General features: G+C 37.6%; 1 protein-coding gene across 4 annotated transcripts in view; it reads right to left on the bottom strand.

Moving 5' to 3' along the window:
* Positions 1–304: 304 nt before the first annotated feature.
* Positions 305–18,653, bottom strand: part of arhgef3 (Rho guanine nucleotide exchange factor (GEF) 3) — a 56,776-nt gene continuing 38,427 nt past the window's right edge. For 3 of the 4 annotated variants that reach the window (XM_058759419.1, XM_058759420.1, XM_058759421.1), the window contains 9 exons: positions 9,015–9,122; positions 7,699–7,869; positions 7,313–7,375; positions 6,353–6,449; positions 5,615–5,691; positions 5,053–5,310; positions 4,359–4,529; positions 3,419–3,605; positions 305–1,859 (listed from right to left, as the gene is read on the bottom strand). In XM_058759419.1, the coding sequence (XP_058615402.1) occupies positions 1,633–1,859; positions 3,419–3,605; positions 4,359–4,529; positions 5,053–5,310; positions 5,615–5,691; positions 6,353–6,449; positions 7,313–7,375; positions 7,699–7,869; positions 9,015–9,122 (1,359 nt within the window). In that variant the 3' untranslated portion in view covers positions 305–1,632. Of the gene's footprint in view, positions 1,860–3,418; positions 3,606–4,358; positions 4,530–5,052; positions 5,311–5,614; positions 5,692–6,352; positions 6,450–7,312; positions 7,376–7,698; positions 7,870–9,014; positions 9,123–17,426; positions 17,647–18,653 lie in introns of those variants that run through there. The other variant, XM_058759422.1, reaches the window with a different exon arrangement.

The following is an 18,653-nucleotide window of genomic DNA, read 5'->3' as shown; positions in this document are numbered from 1 at the left end:
CTCATTATGAAGATGTGATACACTGCACCAGAGCAGCACTAGAGGGACTCGGTCGTCCCTGAACATTGTTTTCCACTGTGTAAAGATGGTAAACATTCAAAGCTGAACTTAAACTTCACACCTCTGCATCAAAACACTTCCTACACCGAAAGCACAGCAATTCAGAGCGGAGCGTATATTAATACCCCCTCGAATAACTACAATGCTCATCATTTAAAATCAAATAAAAACATATATACACATATAAAAATACTTTTCCCCCCCCCAAACTAACTTTAACAATTCACAAACATAACGTAATAGATAGGTTTTTTAAATGTTTATTTGATTTTCTTCCGTTTTGTTACACACCGTCAGTCTCTCTCATGTATTAAACATGCATTTCCACCTCGGTTTTCCTTCAAACTCTTCCATATGGCCCTGCGCACTTTCCTTTCTCATCGTTTCTCATTTCTACAACATAAAACCTCTCATTTCCTTTTAATCCAACAGCAACCAAAATAGAAAAACAAACTATAAATAAACATCTTATATCATACATTTCAATACAATACTTTCAAGAGAAAAAAAAAAAAATGTAAAAGAAACCGAATAAAAGACTTTTATAAACTGAGCACTGCACAATACTGAAAACCACCAGACACGTTTGGGCAAAGATTGCTCTCTTTACAGCGTAAGTTGTTGGTTCGGCGCACACAAAAACACTATGACAGAGATTGCGCTGATCTGCGTGGCACAAGAGACTTTCTGTTTAGCTGCAGTGTTTTCCAACAAGCTGCTACAGAAGAGTTTATGTAGAAAGCTGATATTTCCACCACAGTGTCTCACAGAACTGAGCTCCTTTCAAAGTGCTTCACAAGAATTCGTTTGTGGATTCTTCAATAGTTTTAATATTCATCATTGGATCCGACATCGACTGTGTGCTGAGACATGCTCTATGAGATGAATATGTGTAATATTTAGTGCTGTCAAACGATTAATCGCATCCAAAATAAAAGTTTTGTTTACATAATATATGCGTGTACTGTATATTTATTATGTATAATAATACAAACACATGCATGTATGTATTTAAGAAAAATATGTTGTTTATATATTAAATATATTTATATATAATATAAAATATAAGAATATACGTGTAAATATTTTCAAAATATATACATGCATGTGTGTGTATTTATATATATATATACATAATAAATATACACAGTACACATACATATATTATGTAAACAAAACTTTTATTTTGTATGCGATTAATCGTTTGACAGAAGTAGTTATATACATATATATATATATTCCTTATTCAGAAATACTGTGATCGCCCTTTACTCGTGAAAACATTCGACTGGTCATTTTTTATTAGTGATTACGGAACAAACATGAAACACCTCAACAATATTTCACCTTTTACACCGACGTGACTGTTTTCATGCGCAGACAGTAGTGCTTTTCAGGTGCAGACAGTGAGATTAAAGTGAAACGCTGGACCCAGATGCTCAGTTTCTGAACGACTGCCACAAACAACAGCGCAGTGAAAGCAAGGCACAGAATGACACAGAACCATGGACAGCAGCGTCAGTCTCAAGAGAAGTGCTTGCTTTTCTGTAGCACAATACTGAACCGGATGGCTCATGTTTTCACAGGCGTGAGGGTTAGTTCTGTCAGGTCCATCACGCTGCAGTCTGAGCACGGCGCTGCTGTCTGTGTCTCTGTCGCGGACTCCTCAGAGCCCACAGCTTCTTTGGCCTGTCGAATGCAGTTGAGCCACTGCTGTTTATTGAAGGTGTCGCTGGCCTGGAAGCAGTGCGTCTGCAGCTGTCCTCCGCTGCGAAAAGCCACCCGGAAAAAGTTCTTGGCTGGACGGAGACAAACAGAGATGGACATGTTAACAGCAGCTCTTCAGGCATCTGTAGTTCTGACCTGAGTAAAGTATTCACAGCACATAGATCGAGGCAGGGATACACTACTGGTCAAAAGTTTGGAATAATTACGATTTATTTTTTAATGTTATTGAAAGAAGTCTCTTCTGCTCACCAAAGCTGTAATTATTTGATCAAAAATACAGCAAAAGCTGTAATATTGTTAAATATGAACATATTTTAAGACGTTCAAATGTAATTTTGATGAAATGCTGTATTTTCAGCATCATTACTCCAGTCTTCAGAGTCACATGATCCTTCAGAAATCACTCTAATATACTGATTTGCTGCTCAAGAAACATGTGTGACCCTATACCTGATAGCACAGGTATGTTTGTAGCAATAGCCAAAAATACATTGTATGGGTCAAAATGATACATTTTTCTTTTAAGCCAAAAATCATTAAGATATAAAGTAAACTTCCTACTGTAAATATATCAAAACTTCATTTGTTCTCATTATTTAGATTTTTTTTGCACCCTCAGATTCCAGATTTTCAAATAGTTGTATCTCGGCCGAATATTGTCATATCCGAACAAACCATACATCAATGGATTCAGATTATGTATACATCTCAATTAAAAAAAAAATAAATGTAAAAAAAAGACCCTTATGACTGGTTTTGTGGTCCAGGGTCACATTTCTGATTATTATTATTATTATTTGTTAAAAACAAGTTATTGCTGCTTAATATTTATGTGGAAACCCCAATCTTTTAAACAGTACTAGTGTAAGTAGAATTTCATCAATCAATCAATCAATCTTTTCAGTGAGTATGCATTACATTGACAGAATAGACTTTTATAATGTTACAGAAGATTTCTATTTCAAACTCATGCTGTTCTTTTGAACTTTTTTTTTCTCAAATGATCCTGAATCATGGTTTCCACAAAAATAGTAATTAGCAAAGATTTCCCACATTGATAATAAAAAGAACCATTATTAATAATTTGGCACCAATAATAATTAATTAATAAATCAACAAATCATATGTGAGCAAATTCAGATTTGTCATCAGCAGAAATAAATTACATTTTAAAATATAATTTAAAAAAACAGTAATACAATTTCACAATATTTTATAGAATTTTAGATCAAATATATCCTTTTTGATGATTTAATCAAAATAAATGACTGGTAGTGTAAGATGAATTCAATGATGAACTGCCTTTAACTGAAAATTGAGTGTTTACTATTGTCCTTCTGAATTATCGACACACTAGTTTCCTATTTGATACTATAAAGCTGCTTCGACACAGTCTGTATTGTTAAAAGCACTATATAAATAAAGGTGACTTGACTTGACCCACTTAAGAACGTCACTCTTCCTAAAATATAAAGGCAGCTATATTTTCATGCATAAAGACTAAAAATGTCAGTTTCTCTAAACTTTTCCGCAGGATTTCCCAGACCTCTCACTATTGTTTTGCTATCAGATTGTGAATAGCGAGGGCATTTGTGTGGTGTGTTAATATTCTGATGAGTCTGGGACTCACTGCGCTCGTTGTTGCTGAAGGCTCCTCTGATGGATCCTCCGAGGCGCATCTCTCCGTCCTGCAGGTCTTCCCACTCCAGATCTCTGACGGGGATGGGCTGCCGGTAAAGCTGATAGCACAGCTGCTCGTTCTGGGTGATGGCCCGCGTGATCACCAACACGTCCTGAAACAGGAACACATGCAGCTTCTGCAGAAACAGAGAGAGACAGAGATTGGGATTCATTACTCAGTACAGTTCCTTAATAATGCTCGATGCACATTTATTCATTAACTTGAGGCTTTTTTAGCTGCATAATTTTCCCCTGTAGCAGTGAAATGACTTCTGTAGGTAGGGAAGCGACCCTAACAAGCCCATGTACTGCATAAACCTATTGTATTTTGAAATAAACATAGAAAGCATGAGAGAAAATATTCTTGAGTTATTTAGTCCCCCAGTCAGTTCAAAACTTTGCTTTTTGAGAAGCCCTTCAAATAATTTTCTAGAATCTGGTGATAAAACTGGCAAATTTTGATTTGATTTTTTAAGTGAACAGATTCATAATTCAATCATTTTCTTGATTTTAAAAATATCCAGATGAATAAGGTGTCCTTGTTACAGTGTAACGATACATTTAAGTACTGAGTAATATTAATTAACTACATGTACTTACTGTATGGTTAGGGTTAGGGATAAGGGTTACTTGCATGCATGCAATTATGCATCATTTATTGTTATTATAATAGTAAGTACATGTAACATGTAACAAAGACACCTTAAAATAAAGTATTACCCTTAAATTTTATTAGTAATAATTAGTTACACTGCTAGTTACCAGGGAAAGTAATATTATTACTGTAATGCGTAATCCTGGAAAATCCAGTGACTAGTTCTTCAGGAGTGTGAGGGCAGTTTCTCCTTTGCTAGACTGAAAAACAGGTCAAGACACGACTGAGTTCTTACGGCTCCTCTGTTGTTCTTGAGCTCTCCGTGGCAGCTGAGGATCCGCGAGCTGTCGATCAGCAGATCTCTCTGACCGCTTTCCAGATACAGCAAGCGCTCTTTATAGTAGCGGCACTCTGACTCGCCCGTCTGGGTGTTAATATCCGCCACGATGCTCTGGATCATGTTAATCTAAAGAGCAGGAAAGAGAAGCGAGACCACATACACAGTCAGGACTCAACTGGGCTCCAGGATGCATTTGGCAAATAACTTGTATGAGTTCAGTATGAGATGATATGTGACCCTGGAGCACAAAAGCAGTCTTAAGTCGCTGGGGTTTATTTGTAGCAATAACCAACAATACATTGTATGGGTCAAAATGATAGATTTTTCATTTATGCCAAAAGTCATTAGAATATTAAGTAAAGATCATGTTCCATGAAGATATTTTGTAAATTTCCTCCTTTAAATATATCAAAACTTAATTTTTGCATTTAGTAATATGCATTGCTAAGAACTTAATTTGGACAACTTTAAAAGGTGATTTTCTCAATATTTAGATTTTTTTGCACCCTCAGATTCCAGATTTTCAAATAGTTGTATCTCTTATTTATTAAGATTAAAATTGATTAAGATTATGCATAAATCTCAATTTCAAAAAATGGATTCTTTTTGTGTTTTGTGGTCCAGGGTGAGATGTTTTCTCGTGGCTCACAGCTTGATGGAGGTGCTGGCGGTCAGGGTGCTCGTTGGGCGTGTGTTTGAGGATCTCTCGCAGCAGCAGCGGGTATTTGACCAGGCGACTGCGAGGGATGTCCAGGAAGCTCCAGAGGTCCAGTTTGCGGCTGAAGGGCGACTCCAGACAGCGCTGGAGGAAGTCGTGCACCCGATGGTCCTGCTTCTTATGGTCCAGCAGTGCTTTGGCTGCCACCTGGTTACTGCAGTAGCTGTTGTAGGTTTCAAGACAAGGAAGCTACAACCAGAAAGAGATGCAATCAGTGTCCAGTCCTGCTCCTGCAGGACCGCTGACTTGTCTGGCTCATGTTCTACAGTGATATTTCGAGGATATCTTTTATCTTAATTCGTCTTTCTAAGAGGAAGGAAAGTCTGATGGGTTTGGCGAATTTGTGAATATGTGCATTTTAATGTGTTTGAAAGACAAACAAAAGTAATACACGGTAAAATACCCAACTGAGTGATAAATCAGCATCTCTGTTCATCAGATGGAGGGAACTTCACACGGATGACTATAAAGCACAGCAGCGAGAGGATCTTACCCAGTCTACTAGAATATGGCCCACGTGATCAGTCGAGCCGTCCGGCTTTCTGGCCTCTCGGAGTCGACTCAGCAAATCTGAAGGATCACAGAGAAACAGCTCAGTCTTTTGTCACCACTTCAATGTGTGATGCAACCTATGATATATAATAAATGTTTTCATATTTCAATCAAAATGCTGTTTTTAGTAATTCAGAGACAGTCTCTATATGAGGCAATTCATGTGAATTGGTCTACATTTATGCATTTAGCAGATGCTAGGAGCAATTATTCACAAAGCCAATAATATTTGCAGTGTATAATGCTATATTTATTAGACAGCTAGATTAGGAGACAAGCTAGAACAGATGAGATGAGATGCAAGTGCATTGGTTTAGGGTTGTGGAGTGGTTAAAATTGTGAAGGTTTCGGTTATTTCACCAGAGAGGAACAGAGAGGGTGAAGGTTTTGGAAAGCAACTTTATGCCTCGTGGTGAAGAAACAACTGATCTGATTCGGTTGCTCTGTTTATTGTGATCTTCTGTGCTCTCATCTCACATTATAAAATCAACTTCTTATACTTAAACTAAAAATCAATATTCCATCTCTATTTGCTTAAGCAGTCGAGCGCTATCATGACTGGCTTACGGTGCGATTTCCATTATTTTATGTTTTGATTTGATGTTGTCGTGCCCCATTGGATGAACAGATACTTGGGAAATGTGTCACAGAGATGAGAAGACGCTGACTTCACGCTCACCTTCATGCAGTGGAATGAGGGAGTCCAGCGTGCCAAAAATCTGATTGAGTTCATGCTCGGTCATAATAGACAGCTTCAGCATGGGGTCACGATACGCCTGAGACGAAATCACACATCAGACACTCAAACCTACTCAAGCAGAACTATACAGAAATGTTTAGAAAACATGATAAGAATTAGAACAGAATGTAGAAACAGACAGCACATCAAATCATACGCTGGGACAGTTTTCCAAACAGGGTTTGTGAGTTGATTAAAAGCTAATAATTATTTAAATAAAGAAATGTAAAATAAATAAATAGTTGAAATAAAATTGAAAGAGCAATACGACTGACATGTTGTCTGTTTCAAAGCGGTTCAGTTAACAGTAAACACCGACTTAAAGGTTTTCCACCAAAACAAACATATATATTAGTGCTGTCAACGATTAATCGCATCCAACATAAAACGTTTTTAGTTGCATAATATATGTGTGTACTGTGTATATTCATTATGTATATATATATATATATATATATATATATATATATATAAATATAAATGCAAACACATGCATGTATACATTTAAAAATATGTTACGTTTATATATTAAATATATATAATTTAATTATATCAATATAAATATATAAATATAAATAAATAAATGTAAATATTTTCAAAATATATACATGCATGTGTGTGTATTTATATATACATAATAAATATACACAGTACATACACATATTATGTAAACAAAACTTTTATTTTGGATGCGATTAATCGAGATTAATCGCTTAACAGCACTAAATAAATTTAATGTGACAGCAAATAATTTAGGTCATATTAGTACAGTAACTTGTAGTGCAAAATAGAAGTATTATAATTATAAATTTATTCATTCTGGTGGATTTACGAGCCGGGCTAAAACCAGGACTCGAAGGTTTTCATGCTGTATGAAGTGATGGGAAGAACAGAGCGTACCTTCTTGGCCAGCTTCAAGTCCTCAATCAGGTCCTGTTCTCCCTGAGACAGCTCAAAGATAGCCTGATGAACAGATGACAGGAAAGAAAGAGTAGCTTTAAAAAAAAAGCACATAACATTCTGGTTATACTGTAAATAGCATTGACCCATCTATAAGTTTATAGTTTATGAATGCATTACTCTGTGGTAGTTTGTTCAAGTCAAAAGTATATGATATGATATTCTAACCTATTTGTGGTGCGCGGGATAAATTATGCACCAAAGATAAACACAGATTTTAGATTTCAGCTGAATTTGAGACTGGCCTGACCACAAGTTTTCATTTTCCATTTAATTTCTGAAGGCCAGTCAGATGTGAGTGTGGGTTTGCACTGCGGTGAAGTCACCTCTTGTCTCTTGATCTCTTTGGAGGACAGCATATGTCCCAGGCCCAGGTCGAAGGTCTCGCTCCACAGCTTGCTGTCGCGGCGTTTGGTGATGGGCGGCGCGATCTGCCTGCTCCAGGGCCGCGGAGCCGTGATCTCCGGCCTGCAGTCGCTGCGGAAGCTGATGGAGCGCTGAGGAGGAAAACAGTTCAGTAAACTCCTCCATTTAAAAAAAACTATCACTTCATATGTCAGGTTTCACATGGTTAATAAGCTCTCTGATGAACACTAGGCTGTGCCTAAAAACTGAGACTAGTACAGCAAACTTTGACAAGCTGTTCTCGGTCAAATCTCAATGGCATCAAAGCTGTATTTAAGTAATCATGAAGTATCATTTCTATTCTATTTCTTGTCATTTCTTAAATTGATTGTTTACTTGAATTATTTGAACACAAATGATAAGCATTACACCATCAGAGCAGAATGGATGAAATGCTAGCACATCTATAAACAGAGCTGGGTAACGGATTACATGTAATCTGGATTATGTAATCAGATTCCAAAAATTAAGTACTTGTAATTAGATTAAATTACATTTTAAAATACTTGTCATCAGACTAGTTACTTTTTATTGATTACATATTGTTCAAACAATAGCAATAAATTATAAAGCAATATATTGCTTCACCTAATATATTTACTTGAAGTACCCTGGGATTTTAAAATAAACATTTTAATAATGAAGTATCAAATTTGCATGTTCACGTTCTCTGACGTTGGTTATGACATGCAGGTAAACAAATAAAATATTTCAATGTTTTATTTTCATTGATGTCATTTTAAAAAGATTTAAAAAAGATAATTTTACATTTTTATGAATTATTTGATTTTCATTAAACTCACGAACCCCCTGCAGTTCCTTCACAAACCCCAGTTTGGGAAACATTTACGCAATATAATCTTTACTGTACTTCATGTTGTTAATAACAACGAATGGAATATATTTTCTTTCTCTTTGTATTTTTATATCATTATGGTCAATGTGATAAACGAGTATAGCTGATGTAAACTGTAAAGCTGCTTTGACAATCTGCATTGTAAAAAGCGCTATATAAATAATGGTGACTTGATTTGATGAGTGAGGTCAAAAGTAATCTAAAAGTAGTCTGATTACATTACTTAAAATGTGTACCGTAACAGATTATGTTACTAAGTAACTACAATTTGTCATCGTGTAATTTGGAATCCGTAATGGACTATGATCTGCAAGTAATGCACCCAGCTCTGATCAGAAGTTAACACGGGTTACTGGAGCAGATCCCGCGGTCGGGCTGTACCTGCAGCGTCTGTCCGATGCGTTTGAGCGGAGCAGCTTTGACTGGAGGAAGGAGATTCGCCAGCGACGTCACTCGAGACAGAGGCTTCACACGCTTGCTGCTGGGCTCCTGAAGATCACAAACACACACCAGGTGAACACAAACACCTGGCTTCAGCGAAAAACTCCCTGCAGCATAATGTGATGCATTCGCAACTAAGACTGTCATTAAGAGGTTTCTGGAAGTCTTTGCTTTACCAGTCATAGATGTCTCTGATTCAGTAGTCGCCTCTAGCTATGGAAACTCTTTTGATTTACAATCCATCTCGAGTGGGCCAATGGATGTTGCATTGTTAAATTATTTTACAGCAGAATTCTGCACTACATTTAGACACACCCTAAAATGTTACGGAAGAGATTCGAATTCTTTTCCAATGAACTGACCCTAAAAGTGGAACTTTGATCATTACATTGAATTACATGGAATTATGTTTTAAGTCTAAAAAAACAAGAATGTGCTTAATATGCTGTATGTATATATGTTCATGTAGCTTGTAATGTGCACTAGCTAGGACCCTGCTGAGCTGACATATTCCATAAACATCCATATAACCTAAATCTGTTGTGGGCCGTGATGCAAACTGGTGGTTTTGCCATATCATTACATACGGTAATCACTTAGGCCTATAAAACAAGGAAAATAAAAAATGGCTTTATAATATTGGGACCCTTATAACAAATATTTGATTCTTCTCCATGTGATTCTTGCTCTGCATAAATGTACTCAGAAATGTTATTTAGAAATGCATAATTGTCTGAATAAAAATGTCTCAAAAATGTGTAGTTTTAGTCCGGTGTCTCAGCTAGATTGTAAGTTATGGACTAGACAGCTAGACAATTATCAAGATTCAGGACTGAAATGAGGCTGTGCATGCAAAACATGAAGACAAGCACACTGTTATCATATCAAAGCTTTCAATGTCTGTTCATCTGCACAATCAGCAGTGAGTCTTTTCACATCTGTGTAGGACAGTCATGCTGGAGTCATGCACACACACACACACACACACACACACACACACACACTCAAACCCTCACTTACACACACACACACGTTTGTTTTTGTGAAAAGTGGGGACATCCCATAGGCGTAATGGTTTTTATACTGTACAAACTGTATGCGCTATTTCACTACACCTAAACCTACCCCTTACAGGAAACTTTGTGCTATTTCAGATTTTCAATACACTCCATTCTGTGTGATTTATAAGCGTTTTGAAAAGTGGGGACATGGGGTAATGTCCTGAAAAGTCACCATTTCCTTGTAATACCCGTGTCATACCCTTGTCATTATACAAATCTATGTCCTCATTTGTCACAAAAAGGCACACACACTCACTCTCACTCACACAGACACTCACACACAGACTCACTCTCACTCACTCACTCACTCACTGACACACTCATGTCTGGTTTGCTATCCTTGTGGGGACTCTCCATAGGCGTAATGGTTTTTATACTGTACAAACTGTATGTGCTATTGTCCTACACCAACCCTACACCTAAACCTACCCCTTACAGGAAATGTTGTGCATTTTGAGATTTAAAAAAAAAAACACCATTTAGTATGTTTTTTAAGCCTTTTGAGTTACGGGGACATAGGCAGTGTCCTCATAAACCACCTTCAAATTGTAATACCTCTATCATACCCATGTCATTATACAAATTTTGTCCCCGTAAACCACAAAAACCAGTACACACACACACACAGACACACACAGACACACACACACTCACACTCACACTCACACTCACACTCACACTCACACAACACACTTACTCACTCACTCACACACAGACACATAGACACACTCACTCACAGACAAACTCACACACTCCCACACACACACACACACACACACACTCACTCACTCACACACAGACACACATAGACACACTCCCACACAGACACACTCCCACACACACACACACACACTCACTCACTCACACACAGACACACATAGACACACTCCACACAGACACACACACACACACACACACACACACTCACTCACACACACACATAGACACACTCCCACACAGACACACTCACACACACATAGACACACTCACTCACAGACTCACTCACTCACTCACTCACTCACTCACTCCCACACAGACACACACACACACACACACACACACACACACACACACACACACACACACACTCACTCACAGACACACTCCCACATAGACACACTCACTCACAGACACACTCATTCACGTCATAGAAATCCACTGCTTTAGTACACACTTTATTGGTACTCTATTGGTACAGCCAAAACATTTAATAAATAAACGAGAACCTTGAGAATGAAAGGTGTTTCATGTGCAAAATTAAAAATAAAATGTATAATTTTGCTGTCATATGTGGCCAAAGAAGGTTTCTATCAACATTCTGAAGACATTTCTGTCCCTTAACTATAATTAACTAAACCCATAGAGACACTTGTAGGTCCCATGCTAAGTATTATAAACTATTATGTGAAAAAAGCAGCCTGAATGTATAATACACTGTACATAAATAACCAAATTACAGAAGCTGTGAGTTGGAGATGTAGATGAGCTCCTCTGATGAGCTCTAATATGATTCTGCTTTATTTGACCAGATGCATAATTGTAGATATGGCTACTGGCCAAACGTTCTGTACATCCCTGCACTACAGTATGATTGCTCAATATTTGCTTATGTAGGTCTGAATGTGCCTCCCAGACATGTGGCCTGATTTGTCTGGGATCAATGGATATGGCTTCATTGAGGGATTTCGCTGGTGCATAACTGCTCCAAACTACAACCAGATCCTTTGAGATGTTTAGAAAAAGACTGGAAGATAACATCAGGATGAATAAAAGCACGAAGGGACTGATTTCTTTAAGACTAACATAAGGCCCTGTGAAATTTGTTTAATTTTGTCTTAATTTTTTTTTATTTTCTCCCAAATTATGTGTTTTCCGTTGCAGAAAGCATGTCTATAATCAACTAAATTCATAGAATTGTATTAATTCATTAAATTTAAACAACAGTAGGTTCCACTCCAGAGTCCAGATTAAATCTGTTTTATAATAAACTGTATTTTATTTTTCCCCAAAGTTTCTGTGTTGTATTTTACAAAGCTTTAGATTTACTGAGAGATTCAGACTTCATATTTAAATACCAGTCTTTTTATATTGTAATGATCACAGACATTAGTCCATATTGTGATTTGAACTTAATTAAATGCACAGCTCTACTTTTGATATATTAATCCAAAATGTACTAAATCCCATGGCATTCTGCATTATATAGTAAAGTCTGATTAAATGAGAGGATTCTGCAGCTATATGATGAGTAGTAGTATGTTCAATGCAGTAACAGGACTGTTCACATTACTGCTCATAAGTAGTAATATGCAGTGTTGACATCTGACTCATTGCATATGCTTTGAGTCTCTCTCACACCTCAAAACCCATTTCCTGTTTAGATAATACAAAAGCAAACCCACAGGATTCCCAAAATAGAGGTTACATAACACAAAACACCAAGCCGCCCTGTTGTGGAGCGGTTAACCTACAGTATGTGAGTCAGCAAACAGAACTAGCCAAACTAACATGACCTTACAAACTCACGATCACGTCAGTTTTCTATAATTATTTATTATAAGCCATTGCTACATGTGGTTAGCCAACTACTCACAAATTCAATCAAAACCCACACGCAAACACACACGTTACACAAGATGCACTGAATGATAAACAACTGAGTAACAGTAATCGCCTACATTTTAGCCATCTTGAGTCTGGAAGTAATTTTCTTAATTTCAAAAACGCATTAAAACAAAGTGCCCAATATTACAAACCAAATTCAACCTGCTCCAAAAGGAACAAGAAATTATACAATCTCAGAGCTTATGAAAGCTCTGTATAGAAAGGTTTACTCATAAAAATGGATTTCTTTTGGTCAGTGCAGCAAATATGCATGACCAACTTGAACATGAGCAAAACCTGCATGGGGAACTAATTCACCCTCCTAATCGGATGGATTCCTATTAAAATCAATTAAATGTGCTCAAAAAATTTCACAGAACGATGTAAATGTATGCCTGAGCCTTAAAGGGATAGTTCACTCAAAAAATTAAATTTGATGTTTATCTGCTTACCCCCGGGGCATCCAAGATGTAGGTGACTTTGCTTCTTCAGAAGAACACAAACAAAGATTTTTAACTCAAACCGTTGCAGTCTGTCAGTCATATAATGGCAGTCAATGGGCTCCACGGCTTTGAGAGAAAAAAAACAAAACATACACAGACAAAACCAAATTAAACCCTGCGGCTTGTCACGATTCATTGAGGTCTAAAGACATGAAACGATCGGTCAGTGCGAGAAACTGAACAGTATTTATATAATTTTTTACCTCTGATCCACTGCAATGTCCAACTGTCCTGAGCGTGTTCACAACAGCCGGCGCGTGACGCGTCTTCTTCTTCTTCCACCTATCTCTCAAATGGACCATTGACACTCAGTTAGGAGTGTCAATGGTCCATTTGAGAGATAGGTGGCGGTAATGCACTTATAAATCTGCAATCCACCGTAAAGCAAGAAGAATGTGTTGTGAACGTGCTCAGGACAGTTGGACATTGCGGTGGATCAGACGTAAAAAACGATATAAATACTGTTCAGTTTCTCGCACAGACTGATCGTTTCGTGTCTTTAGACCTCAATGTATCGTCACAAGCCGCAAGGTTTAATTTGGTTTTGTCTGTGTATGTTTTTTCTCTCAAAGATTCTGTGCCCATTGACTGGCATTATATGACTGACAGACTGCAACGGTTTGAGTTAAAAATCTTCGTTTGTGTTCTACTTGAAGAAACAAAGTCACCTACATCTTGGATGCCCTGAGGGTAAGCAGATAAACATCACATTTTCATTTTTGGGTGAACTATCCCTTTAAGGAAGCATCCCAACACAAATATTGGATTATTACACTATTGAACTATTCTGGAAGCTATTTACTTAGATGTTTGTTTTTTTTACTAAGCTCATTGCCATGCATTCTGGGATTGATTTCTTAGCCAAGGACAAAATGCTGTCTTGAGGTGTGGACACATTTATTTTTGCAGTCCAAATCAAGGCATTTCAATAGGAATCTGCATAATTGAGATATTACCACAGATTTCACATCGGGTTCAAATTGGTCATGCATTGATCAACAGAAAATGCTTGCATTGAAAATGCCTTCTGTGCGAGCTGTGATTCATGCATGCATTTTTTTTGCCTGTGAAATTTGACTGCGCCTTTCAAAGTTGGCCAAATGAGGTAGTGTATCTTAGGTATCCTCTCTAGGTAGGCAGCTCACTAGGTTTGAACTGAAGCTGGATGAACTGAAGAACAAATATTACTAGGACCATACATGTGAAAGCAGTTCTCATGAGTCCCAGAAGTTCAAAGGAGTGTACCGTGGAAGGGGCTCCAGAATCAGGTCGAAGTGCAGCTGTACGCAGCTATCAAAGAGAAGCTGCAGATGTGATCTGATGAGAGGGCTCTGAACTACAGCTCCCATCATTAAGATGAAAGCATGAGGACTGATGGTTGTATACATGTCTTTTGATGTGTTTGAGCCGCTGCTGTGGGAAAGTTTGAGTCATGCACTGATCAGGGTGGAACGACACCAAAACTGCAGCTAGACTCCGGGTCTCCCAAAAGTCAGGAAAGAAAAACCCCTTTTTCATAAGTTACATAGGGGAAAAGACTGGCCTGGCGAATTTTTAAATGTGCAAAACAATTGAGCAATTCCAATAAGTTTACACAAAATATTTATAACCGTACTTGATGACTTAACATCTAATTCTACACATACTCCAAAAAAAGTCTGTACAATAGGGACATAAAAATTTTCAGCTAGGATATTATCTGTTTTTATATGGATTTTTTTTCTTTCAGAATTTTCTTATAATTATTATCAAGTGTTTTTTACAAAGAAAATGCTTAATGTAATTTAATAAATTAAGACTCACTTATTAATAAAACATACGATGCACTAAAACATGCAGTACAACATGTTACTACATTGCAATGCTAAGCATTTTCTTCAGTGTTTTTCTTTACAATGGTTTACTATGGATAAATATTAAACTTTGTACTATTCATACTCTGTTTGCTAGTATGCAATATGTTAAATTGCACATTAAGCATACTAAACAAAAAAGGTGATGGCAATTTTCAGTACATTTTAAGTTTTTTAATGAATTTTTAAGGAGTGTATAAATTTTCTGTGTGTCCAAATTGATTGAATTTATGTGGGTGACAAAAAAAAATCAAAATGGAAAGTAAAACGACCTTGCATTTTCACATGTTGCATGAGAGCAGCAGAAAGCGTGTGAATTTACCGTCACCGCAAACAAGATACATTGCGTGCAAATGTGCTGAAAGACGACGGCATCATGGACAACGTATCGGTAAAACAGCTTGCAGTCAGTCATGCTATTGAAAAGCACAGAGATCACAACGACACCAGAGACGAACGCTAGAAGGACAGTGAGGATATTCAACCTCAGCCTCACAGCTCAAAACATACTAACCTCATGAAAGCAGAACTGCCACTACTCACTTATCTCTGTGTTGCTGTGAATTTTAAATGCTTGTATGTATAAAATTATTACTGAGCATTCACGAAGCAGAAGCGGCAGCATGCAGGCTGTGTGCTTACAGCGGAGGAACTGTCATTGTGATGAATGGGAATGATAGTTTTACAGACCTCCCTGTTCTTCAAACTAACCGCAGCCCACTGTGTGAAGTGATCCAGAGACCTGCGACTGACTCCTGACGAGCGACGCAAACACAATCCCAGACGCTCAGAGACGTGACTGATCTGTGCAACTCAAAACGCCAATGCAATTCCTTAAATCAACATGCAAAGATCATGATTTCCATATTACAACGCAGCATCTGAACTTTGCAAAAGAGAACTCATTTTATAATATCCGGTGACAAAACTGGCTGAATACTACGAGAATTTTAAAATTAAGGGATTAATGAATGCGATTTAACCTTATTTTCGAGCATTAGTTTGTATTCCAAAAAGATGAATTCCGTGAGAGTCTTTTGTGTTGCTCACAAAAATATGCAGAAAAACAACAGTAAAAAAAAGTTGACAAACAATTTTAAGGTAAATATAAAAATAAGATTGCTCTGTCTATTATTATAATCCATAAATATGTTTTCTTGTGCAGTGGGCTTATGATCAAAGACTCCTAACTAGCCCACTGAGCTAAAAATGCACTGCACCTGATATAAAGCAGCATTAACTGAATTCACCGTGCTAAGAGAAGCAGTTAATCAGTCAGTAATTAGACTGATTTAAGTTCTCAGCTTCAGACGTGATTCAGGTTGTGATTGATAACCATCGGTTCAGTGAGCAAATGAGTCATCTGCAGTGATTCAGTGAGAGTCAGAGCAAAGACTCCAATTCAGTCTGATTCACCAATCATTTAATAAAAAACTAATCCACAAACTGAGTGATCCGATAAGAAAAAGGATGCATCGTGCTGTATATGCTTTTGCATGTGAAGTCAGCAGGGCAACAACGTTTATTATTATTTATCATCATCACAGTACGTGCCTAAAAAACATAGCACTTCATACACAATGACTTCTGTGTTTTGTCCAGTCAGCTAGATTATATCAACTCTTTGGGCCACTATAGTGGTTTAAACACACTTTGAATAAAAAGCTCCATTTAACTTAAAAAAAGCAAACTACAAACAACAGGACAGACAGATAAAATCATCAGTTTATACAGAATCTAGGAGTTTCTCAGCCTCAGCAGTCTTTCAAACGCACTTTTCTGATGCATCTGGACACACAACACAGCAGATACATCAGCCGTCTGTGAAGAAACCAGGCAGAAAAACCCAGCGCTGACCTCCAGATGCTCAAACCACATCAGAAGCAGCCAAACACCACAAACATCTGCTGAACTTCACCACACCAAACCTGCTTCTGCTTCTCGGAGAATAAAAGTCTGGTTCATCAAGTCAATGTGCAGATGTGATTATAAATGCACTGATTTCAGGATTCTACACAAAGCAGGCACAAGTCAGTTTTTAACAATGTAGGCTATTTGTGACAATACACCACATCAAAAGCTCTACATGTAAACAAATGCACGCATTTAGAAGCCACAACAGTGCAATGCAGCAAACTACTACAGGCTATGTTTTAGAATTAAAAATAAATAATAATAATAATAATTAAAGAATATTGAATAAAAATGCTTGCTCACGAATAATGTATATATGTGCATTATTATTATGGTCAGAGGTAGTAGTACTGAGAATGATAGTTAGTGTTATTCTGTGTATTATCGGAGTTAGTCGGCTGTGTTCATCAGTCTCACCTGCGGCTCGTCCCCGCGGCCGCTCGCGCGTTTGATCAGCAGGTAAACGGGGTAATCCTTCGCCACCATCCTGATCCTGATCGTGATCGTGATACTGACGCTCCTAACGCGAGGCGACAGACGCACTGTTCTGAGGACTAGTTACAGCGGCATCAGATCTGCGTCTGCATGCGGGGGCGCGCCGCGTGAGAGAGGACGAGGGGGCGCGCAGCGTGAACGCGCGCGGAGAGCTGAACATAAACTACTGCCAGAGGAGCTCAGACTGGGATTTATATTCGCCTCAGTTAACGCGAACTGAAAATAATTAGATAAATGCGCGTTTCTTTCTTTAGCATACAGGCCTGTTAGTTGAAGTTCACGTCAAAGTCAACTTTAATACAGATTTGTATTTCTTCAGAGGAAAAAACAGCGCTAGTAGGCAATAAAATAGTGTTAAAGGTTACTTCTGTTTATAAACTCAGATATTTGATGAAGTCCATTATAATGCAGTTCAGATATTACAGCTGTTCTTGAGTCTTCTTGGCTGGTATATTTTTAAGGCTGAACATGAGGTCATTGCAAGGTGTCATACTTTAAATTTTAAATATCGTAAAGCAGGGGTTGTGAAACTGGGGTCTGAGGACCCCTGGGGGCCACAGTGAAGTGTTGGGGGTCCTGGGAAAGTTGAGAGAAAAAACATACACTCTTAAATATAAAGGTTCTTTATTCATAGCTTTCAGTCACGTGACCGGCTCGAAGACCTGGAGGGCAAAACATCCAGAGAACTGCAGCACAAGTCTATCTATCAATTTTCCATCTGTTTCACAGCCGCAAATATTTAGATCACCTCTCAAAACAATAAAACAAAAGTAGCCTATATGAAGTTTTGGCCATTTGCAATCCATATTAAGCACCCACGGCAATATTTCAATCATTTTTCAGTGCGACAAAACGTTGTAAAAACACTTAAAATGCCGTAATATATTTAAAACAGTAATATTAAAAGATCAAATTCAGTATTCACCATATTAATAATGCATAGTTTACATAGGAAAGCAGATGAGGCTGGAATATGAATGCAATCTGCTTAATGGATCAGTGTTTTCTTTATAATGGTTTTCTATGGGAAACCATCTCATGTGAAACTTTGCACATTGTGTTTATATTCTGGGTTCATCTGCTTGCCTGTACAAAATATACATCAATAAGGTGTTTACTGAATTTAATGCAATCTGGCGGTCAGTGGAG

Source organism: Onychostoma macrolepis, chromosome 22, assembly GCF_012432095.1.
Source record: "Onychostoma macrolepis isolate SWU-2019 chromosome 22, ASM1243209v1, whole genome shotgun sequence".
Lineage (NCBI taxonomy): Eukaryota > Metazoa > Chordata > Actinopteri > Cypriniformes > Cyprinidae > Onychostoma > Onychostoma macrolepis.
Note: the sequence above shows the minus strand (reverse complement) of the source record. Positions and strands in the feature narration are given on the sequence as shown.